General features: G+C 40.0%; 1 protein-coding gene across 1 annotated transcript; it reads right to left on the reverse strand.

Annotated features, from left to right (window-relative positions):
- Positions 1–3,667: 3,667 nt before the first annotated feature.
- Positions 3,668–7,742, reverse strand: LOC132521004 (spindlin-1). Its single transcript, XM_060150025.1, has one exon. It carries the CDS (start codon positions 7,508–7,510, stop codon positions 6,722–6,724), a length of 789 nt encoding a protein of 262 aa, XP_060006008.1. The 5' UTR covers positions 7,511–7,742; the 3' UTR covers positions 3,668–6,721.
- Between the last annotated feature and the right edge of the window lie 1,741 nt (positions 7,743–9,483).

Raw genomic sequence — 9,483 nt, forward strand, 5'->3', positions numbered from 1 at the left:
CGTGCCCCCTGCATCGGCAGGCGGACTCTCAACCACTGCGCCACCAGGAAAACCCTCATTATATTTTTTAAAATGTAGTCAAAAACATTTATTGAGTGCTTGTCATGTGTCAGACACTTGGCCATGCCCTAAGTTGACGAAAACAAGCACCTGACTTTCTGGGGCTTATTGTCCATTAGAGAAAAACAGACATATGAATAAATAATGAAAAGCAACCAAATAAGGAAAGAGCATAAACTAATGCAATAATTCCAAAAATTGGCACCCATGGAGAGAGAGAAGATTCTAGAGTGGAACAGAGAGACTTCCTGAAGTCCTGAATAGTATAGATAATAACAAAGTACTGAACTACGGATTCTTACAAGTATCCCCAAAGTTGGGGAGAAGCAAATAAGTGCTCATATCTTTTTATTCTTCTTACTGGAGAATAATAAAAACAGCAGTTGGGAAGGAACAAGTATAAGTGAGAGACTTGGCTAGGTTGGATATTTCTCAAGAAAATAAAGTTCTACAGCTGGACACCCAATTGGAGGAATAATGCAAAGAATGGAGTTATCTCAGATAAGAGTAGATGGAGTGGGCTGTGGTACAGTAAGTGTAATAGGCTCTTAGAGAAGCAGCAGCCCAGGTATTCCAACGAAAGGTACAAATTTATATCAGCTGAGCTCTGTTCCCCCTCTTGTCAGGCTACAAAATTGTGGCTGGATGAGAAGTCCCTGGCCATGAAAGCTGTTTAGGTGATAACAATTTGCAGCCAGGACTGACTGAGAACCACTGGTCTAAGGGCAAGAAAATATAACCCCCCCAAACGAAACACAGCCAAGGTGTCATCTCACAGATGAGAGAACTCAGGCAAATCCAGCATTCATGAATCAAAAGAAAGAAACCAGGAAGGTGAAGCTTTGGGCAATCTTGCATATACCCATTAACATACAAAACTACTGCAGGACAGCTTACAAAATAAATGACCTGTGAGCATAAAAAGGTTATGATCATGAAAGACAAAGACTGAGGATCTGTTAAAGATTAAAATAGAGTAAATGACATAACAACTAAATGTAGTGAATAATCCTGGATTGATTGTGGATCATAAAAAGAACAGTAGTGGGACAACTGGTGACATCTGAATGTAGTCTGGAGTTTAGATAATACTATTACATCCATGGTAATTTCCTGATTTTTTTTTAAACATCTTGATTGGAGTATAATTGCTTTACAATGGTGTGTAATTTCTGCTTTATAACAAAGTGAATCAGCTATACAGATACATATATCCTCATATCTCCTCCCTCTTGAGTCTCCCTCCCACCCTCCCTATCCCACTGCTCTAGGTGGTAACAAAGCACCGAGCTGATCTCCCTGTGCTATGTGGCTGCTTCCCGCTAGCTATCTATTTTACATTTGGTAATGTATATATGTCCATGCCACTCTCTCACTTTGTCCCAGCTTAGCCTTCCCCTCCCCATGTCCTCAAGTCCATTCTCTACATCTTCATCTTTATTCCTGTCCTGCCCCTAGGTTCTTCAGAACCTTTTTTTTTTTTTTTTAGATTCCAGATATATGTGTTAGCATATGCTATTTGTTTTCCTCTTTCTGACTTACTTCACTCTGTATGACAGATTCTAGGTCCATCCACCTCGCTACAAATAACTCAATTTTGTTTCTTTTTGTGGCTGAGTAATATTCCATTGTATATCTATGCCACATCTTCTTTATCCATTCATCTGTTGATGGACACTTAGGTTGCTTCCATGTCCTGGCTATTGTAAATAGAGCTGCAGTGAACATTGTGGTACATGACTCTTTTTGAATTATGGTTTTCTCAGGGTATATGCCCAGTAGTGGGATTGCTGGCTCATATGGTAGTTCTCTTTGTAGTTTTTTAAGGAACCTCCATACTGTTCTCCATAGTGGCTGTATCCATTTATATTTCCACCAACAGTGCAAGAGGGTTTCCTTTTCTCCACACCCTCTCCAGCATGTATTGTTTGTAGATTTTTTGATGATGGCCATTCTGACCAGTGTGAGGTAATACCTCACTGTAGTTTTGATATGCATTTCTCTAATGATTAGTGATATTGAGCATCCTTTCATGTATTTGTTAGCAATCTGTATATCTTTTTTGGAGAAATGTCTATTTAGGTCTTCTGTCCATTTTTGGATTGGGTTGTTTGTTTTTTTGATATTGAGCTGCATGAGCTGCTTGTAAATTTTGGAGATTAATCCTTTGTCAGTTGCTTCATTTGCAAGTATTTTCTGCCATCCTGAGGGTTGTCTTTTCATCTTGTTTATGGTTTCCTTTGCTGTGCAAAAGCTTTTACATTTCATTAGGTCCCATTTGTTTATTTTTGGTTTATTTCCCTTTCTCTAGGAGGTGGGTCAAAAAGGACCTTGCTGTGCTTTATGTCATAGAGTGTTCTGCCTATGTTTTACTCTAAGAGTTTGATAGTTTCTGGCCTTACATTTAGGTCCTTAATCCTTTTTTTTTTTTTTTTTTTGCGGTATGCGGGCCTCTCACTGTTGTGGTCTCTCCCATTGCGGAGCACAGGCTCCAGACAGGCTCCAGACGCGCAGGCTCAGCATCCATGGCTCACGGGCCCAGCCGCTCCGCGGCACGTGGGATCTTCCCAGTCTGGGACATGAACCTGCGTCCCCTGCATCGGCAGGCAGACTCTCAACCACTGCATCACCAGGGAAGCCCCTTAATCCATTTTGAGTTTATGTTTCTGTATGGTGTTACGGAGCATTCTAATTTCATTTTTTCCATGTAGCTGTCCAGTTTTCCCACCACCACTTATTGAAAAGGCTGTCTTTTCTCCATTGTATATTCTTGCCACCTTTATCAAAAATAAGGTGGCCATATGTGCATGGGTTTATCTCTGGGCTTTCTATCCTGTACCATTGATCTCTATTTCTGTTTTCGTGCCGGTACCATACTGATGATTACTGTAGCTTTGTAGAGTGTGAAGTCTGGGAGCCTGAGTCCTCCAGCTCCGTTTTCCTTTCTCAAGATTGCTTTGGCTATTTGGGTTTTTTTTGTGTTTCCATACAAATTGTGAAATTTTTTGTTCTAGTTCTGTGAAAAATGCCATTGGTAGTTTGATAGGGATTGCATTGAATCTGTAGATTCCTTTGGGTGGTATAGTCATTTTCACAATGTTGATTCTTCCAATCCAAGAATATGGTATATCTCTCCATCTGTTTGTATCATCTTTAATTTCTTTCATCAGTGTTTTATAGTTTTCTGCATACAGGTCTTTTATCTCCTTAGGTTGGTTTATTCCTAGGTATTTTATTCTTTTTTTTTTTTTTTGGCACATAAAGGGTTTATTTTAAATGTTTTAAGGATAGGATAGAGTTACATCATAATTATAAAAATTACTTACAGAATGAACAGATTTATATTGTTTATACTTCTAAATGCAGAGAACAGGGAACTGTCTACACATTGTATAAAATAAAATTAAAATTAAAAATGAATTCAAGCTTGAAAGATGAGGTCATTTACCTAATATTAAAATGCGAACACGAAGACCTCTGAACTATACACATTCGTTCGAACTGCACTAATGATGGAAAATACAAAAAGCGCAGCATTTCCAAGGAACCACAGACATTTTGACCATAATTATTTTCTGTTACAATAATTCCTGTTTTGTCTTTGGAGAACTGTCTTTTTTTTTTTTTTTTTTTTAAGACAATCAGCTTCAAGAATGTCTTCAGGCACTACAATTTGTGACAATCAAAACAGTCTTCTAATGGGTCCACAGCGTTCAGAGATTCAAGCCCAATGCACTTCAGGGTTTGGCACGTAAAACAATAATAGAAATGAAATCTGGTTTAGAAGCAACTGTGATTGTTTTAAGAATGCACAGTCCCTTCAAATGCTGCATGACATACACAACTGGAAAATCACCTTCTGTTGGCACTACATTTGCTTCACCAGTGTATCTTTATCCTACAACCACTGAAACAGCACAGTTAAGCAAATATACAGAAACTGAAACCAAATAAAAACAAAGATAGAAAACAAAAAACCTAAATATATTTAACATGCAATTTTAGTTAGTTACATTGAACATTCTACTTAGAATAGAGCATGCAAAAAAGGATGGTCTGCTTTTAAGGTTTTCCTTTGAAGCTTTACATGGCAGCCAGACATCACGCACGCACACACACACACACGACACAATAATACTATAGCAGGTCAATGAGAAAGGCCAATACATTTTATACAGAGATTCATGTCTTGTGTTGTCACAAGTCCCATGATAATTTTGGAAATTAATGTTGTATTCCTAGAACAAGGAACCAACATTCCGATACCAGGAAAATGCAAGCAATGCATGCAGATCTGAAACATGAGCCTAGACGAAGCCTGAAATACTCGGCTGGGGAGCAGAGTTAGTCATGGCATCAGGAAGTGTGGTTTAAGCCACCAAAAGAAAAAAGAATGGGAAAAAAAAAGGAAAAAAAACAAAAAAAAGACCCCTTCCCCTTCCTTCAACCCTAAAGGCAATAAATGGAACAATGATTAAAATAATGATAATAAATCACGTCACATTCATCTAGAGAGATCACGTGGTATTAAAAGTTGCTAAAGGTACTTGCAGAAAAACCACAATGCAAGTCATTAAGTAATGCCAGAAATGTTTCAACTCAACTGACCCAACCCTCAGGATACCTCCAAAGGACTTTGTTTTTCAGTCTGAAGTCACTGTGTCCTGTTCATGCAGTGCACGCTGGACAACACACTCTCTGGGCCACATGTGTCCACTTGGGCACAGGGAGCTGGGCTCAACCTTGAGATTCACATGCAGGAACTCTTACAAGAGCCTCCAGGAGAACAGATGACAGATCTGTAGCATGACACTTGTTTCAAGCACAGGAGGAACATCTAAGACCTGGGTACCCACTGCATGGAGAAGCTCACCCCTGGCTGCCCTCAGTGAGGCACTGGGCACGCTGGAGAGAACTGGGGTGCTGTATTTACATGGTGTGCGAGGTTACCACCCACCAGCACAACAAGGCACAGCCTTCCTGAAGGCAAAAATGGGCATCACACAAACCATGCAGAGTGCGGCCTTGAAACTACAGAATCTCTTAACATCAAGAACAGCCATGACAGACGTCACACAGACCTGGTGTTTGACTGAGATTCATATGCATTTAAGCTTTCTGCCCAAATCAGAGGTAAGATTTTCAATCTCCACAAGACTGGTTTCACATATCATCTTTCTCCTAGCTTTCAAACTGCCAGGGATCATCCAAAACAAAGTGATAGACTGATGTTCTGCTGCTAAATGAACCACTTTTGCAGTTCTATTTTAGTTAAAACAACCTTGCAGGAAAGGATTCAATGGCTAAGGGCTGCTATCAGTCACACCCACAAGCCAGTGCAGGTGACTGACCCTGATGTGGCAGGATCCACCAAATGGAATGAATCCACATCAACAGCATACCATGAGTAAGAACATACAGCACCACAAGAGGTGTCAGGAATTTAAGCTGTTATTTGTCTAGACATTCTTCGAGGGGAAAAGCCAAGGGGGAAAAGCCTTCTGACCATAATCATATATCAGTAATAACAGTAATAAAAATAAAGGTATCCCAGAGAACTTGTTAAAAGGCAACAATGTCATTCTTAAACTTACATTTCTAATATAAAAGCACTACGTTCTTCCAGGAACTTACCAAATACACATAAACCGCTGATATACTGTTGCCTTTTAAATCCGTGTACTAAAATTCCAGATTACTAATTTGTACAAATAATGGACCAAATGTGCCATCCAAAATACACCTGGCATTACACTATGTGGACCAAGTACCTGGGCTTTGCTTAAAAAGAAGTATTTATGATAAAAAATGTAAACAAATAATATACAAAGCTTAGAATTAAAGGCAGCCTTTTACCCAGATTTCTAACTGTTTTGTAAAATTGTAATGTGGGTCATTAAATGTTCACAGGTGATTCATATTTGAATTTACAGTTTAAAGCCTCCAGACTGAAATGGTACTCTGAACTTGACTTTCAAAATAAGCTGAATGTCCCGATGTGCTTCCTGTGCCCAAATTTAATTTTAAATAAACAGCAGTAATACAATGAATACACTAAATACAAATGGCTTGGGTCAGCACTCCTGTTAAACTGGAGAAAATTATGTAACCCCCACTCCAACCCACAAAGAAAGGACTGCCCACGAAGTGTGTGTGTGTGTGTGTGTGTGTGCGCGCGCGCGCGCGCGCGCGCGCACGTGCACACAGATCTATGTGTATGTATATATACATTATATATGTATACACACAGATATAGATAGGTAGATATAGATACATATATATCTCAAAAAAAGGCAATAACAAAAATACCAAACTATGCTTGCATTGTGGCAGCAGAATAACAGTGTTAAGCGTGAAGGGGAAAGTGGATAAGATCTACTACAGTTTTAAATGACTATGATACTAGCTTAACTTTTACCAGACTTGCCTGTAACTCCCTTCCAAACAGACAGACTTCTTTTAAGAGGAAGGAGTTCCTTACACAAAATGCTTTGTGTTCACATAAATCTGTACTATTCAGAACAAAATCAGTTCTGCTGGCAGAGATTGTGGGTTCGCAGGGACATTTAAGCTTTCATTAAACTGGAAAGCAATCAAGTCTTTATGTCTACAAATTATACATTTAAGAGTTCCACAAATTTGGCAAAGTTCGTGATGACATCTAGGATGTTTTCACCAAATCGTAGACATAAATATGGAAATCATCATCAAACTTGATGAAATAGACAGACGGTTTGGCTTCTACTTGATGAATGACCATGCCAGTCCTTTTAGAGCCATCTTCTTTGGCATATTCCACTTGTTTGCCTACCAGGCTGTCCACAACTTCTCCTGGTTCCCTTTCTGCTGGAGGTGAATCATTAGAATCGGGCATAATGCGAAGGTCGCCTTCTTTATAATCATCTAAGAGCTGGTACATGTACAAGACAGGATCTTTTTCATAGGTGATGTAAAACCATGTGTTCATTATAGGGGCGCGTGCTAAGACCATTCCCCTCCACTCGTCTTTAGAGCCATCCTCGGTCTCAAACATGTGTTCCACTGCTTTGCCAATCATTGTGTCGGCTAGGTGTGCATCACTGATTCGAGATGTTGCAACTCTATCAGGGAGGACTTCAAGCGCAGAAACTCTTTCATCTTTATTAAGTTCTAGTCCATAAACACAGTCAAATCCATCGTATTTTATAAGATACAAAGAAGGATTTACAGGCACCTGGTCCAGAACGGTTCCTTTCCACTGGGTGATGGGGCCATTCCCCTCTTTCCACCCATGCTGAATCCTGCAGCCTACGATGTTCCGCCGGGGCTGGGAAACAGGTTTGCTCGGCCCCACACTGCTCCGATGTTTTTTGTGGGATGTCCGTTTCTTCATCATGCTTGCAGATACACCAGCATGGCCTGCATCAGCTCTGGACCGCTGGCCAGGTGTCTTCCCGAATGGGGTCTTCATTGATCTGTATTTAAGTGAGCAGCAGAGCTGCTGGACTAGGGTGAAAATTCAGTATGCTCCAATTTGAAAGTTTTCACAGAATTTCAATGTTCTTGTTAATCCATCATCCCAAGCGCCTTTTTTTTAATAAGTTCAGCAAAAATACGTGAAATCCTAAGTACTCTGCCGGCCACCTAGGCCGCCGTCGGCAGCCCGCGGGCCCTGCCGCCCCGCGCCGCGCTCCCGCCCCGGCCCAACCGACTCCCGCCCCGGCCCAACCGAGGTATTTTATTCTTTTTGTTGCAATGGTGAATGGGATTGTTTCCTTAATTTCTCTTTCAGATTTTTCATCATTAGTATATAGGAATGCAAGAGATTTCTGTGCATTAAGTTTGTATCCTGCTACGTTACCAAATTAATTGATTAGCTCTAGTAGATTTCTGGTAGAATCTTTAGGATTCTCTACGTAGAGTATCATGTCATCTGCAAACAATGACAGATTTACTTCTTCTTTTCTGATTTGGATTTCTTTTATTTCTTTTTCTTCTCTGATTGCTGTGGATAAAACTTCCAACACTAGGGCTTCCCTGGTGGCGCAGTGGTTGAGAGTCCACCTGCCGATGCAGGGGACACGGGTTCGTGCCCCGGTCGGGAAGATCCCACATGCTGTGGAGCGTCTGGGCCTGTGAGCCATGGGCGCTGAGCCTGTGCTTCCGGAGCCTGTGCTTCGCAACGGGAGAGGCCACAACAGTGAGAGGCCTGCATACTGCAAAAAAAAACAAAACAAAACAAAGATAAAACTTCCAAAACTATGTTGAATAAGAGTGGTGAAAGTGGGCAGCCTTGTCTTGTTCCTGATCTTAGTGGAAATGCTTTCAGTTTTTCACAATTGAGAACGATATTGGCTGTGGGTTTGTCATAAATGGCCTTTATTATGTTGAGGTAAGTTCCCTCTATGCTTACTTTCTGGAGGGTTTTTATTATATATGGGTGATGAATTTTGTCGAAAGCTTTTCTGCATCTATTGAGATGATCATGTGGCTTTTCTCCTTCAGTTTGTTAATATGGTGTATCACATTGATTGATTTGCATATATTGAAGAATCTTTGCATTCCTGGGATAAACCCCACTTGATCATGGTGTATGATCCTTTTAATGTGCTGCTGGATTGTTTGCTAGTATTTTGTGAGGATTTTTGCATCTATGTTCATCAGTGATATTGGCCTGTAGTTTTCTTTCTTTGTGACATTCTTGTCTGGTTTTGGTATCAGGGTAATGGTGGCCTTGTAGAACGAGTTTGGGAGTGTTCCTCCCTTTGCTATATTTGGAATAGTTTGAGAAGGATAGGTGTTATCTCTTCTCTAAATGTTTGCTAGAGTTCGCCTGTGAAGCCATCTGGTCCTGGGCTTTTGTTTGTTGGAAGATTTTTAATCACAGTCTCAATTTCAGTGCTTGTGATTGGTCTGTTTATATTTTCTATTTCATCCTGGTTCAGTCTCAGAAGGTTGTGCTTTTCTAAGAATTTGTCTATTTCTTCCAGGTTGTCCATTTATTGGCATATAGTTGCTTCCGGTAATCTCTCATGATCCTTTGTATTTTTTCAGTGTCAGTTGTTACTTCTCCTTTTTCGTTTATAATTCTATTGATCTGAGTCGTCTCCTTTTTTTTCTTGAGGAGTCTGGCTAATGGTTTTTCAATTATGTTTATCTTCTCAAAGAACCAGCTTTTAGTTTTATTGATCTTTGCTATTGTCCCTTCATTTCTTTTTCATTTATTTCTGATCTGATCTTTATAATTTCTTTCCTTTGCTAACTTTGGGGTTTTTTTGTTCTTCTTTCTCTAATTGCTTTAGATGTAAGGTTAGGTTGTTTATTTGAGATTTTTCTTGTTTCTTGAGGTAGGATTGTATTGCTATAAACTTCCCTCTTAGAACTGCTTTTGCTGCATCCCATAGGTTTTGGGTCATTGTGTTTTCCTTGTCATTTGTTTCTAGG

This window comes from Lagenorhynchus albirostris, chromosome 5 (assembly GCF_949774975.1).
Source record: "Lagenorhynchus albirostris chromosome 5, mLagAlb1.1, whole genome shotgun sequence".
Classification (NCBI taxonomy): domain Eukaryota; kingdom Metazoa; phylum Chordata; class Mammalia; order Artiodactyla; family Delphinidae; genus Lagenorhynchus; species Lagenorhynchus albirostris.

Coding starts and splice junctions, on each gene's coding strand:
- LOC132521004 (XM_060150025.1), bottom strand. CDS start 7,510: ATGAAGACCCCATTCGGGAAGACACCTGGCCAGCGGTCCAGAGCTGAT.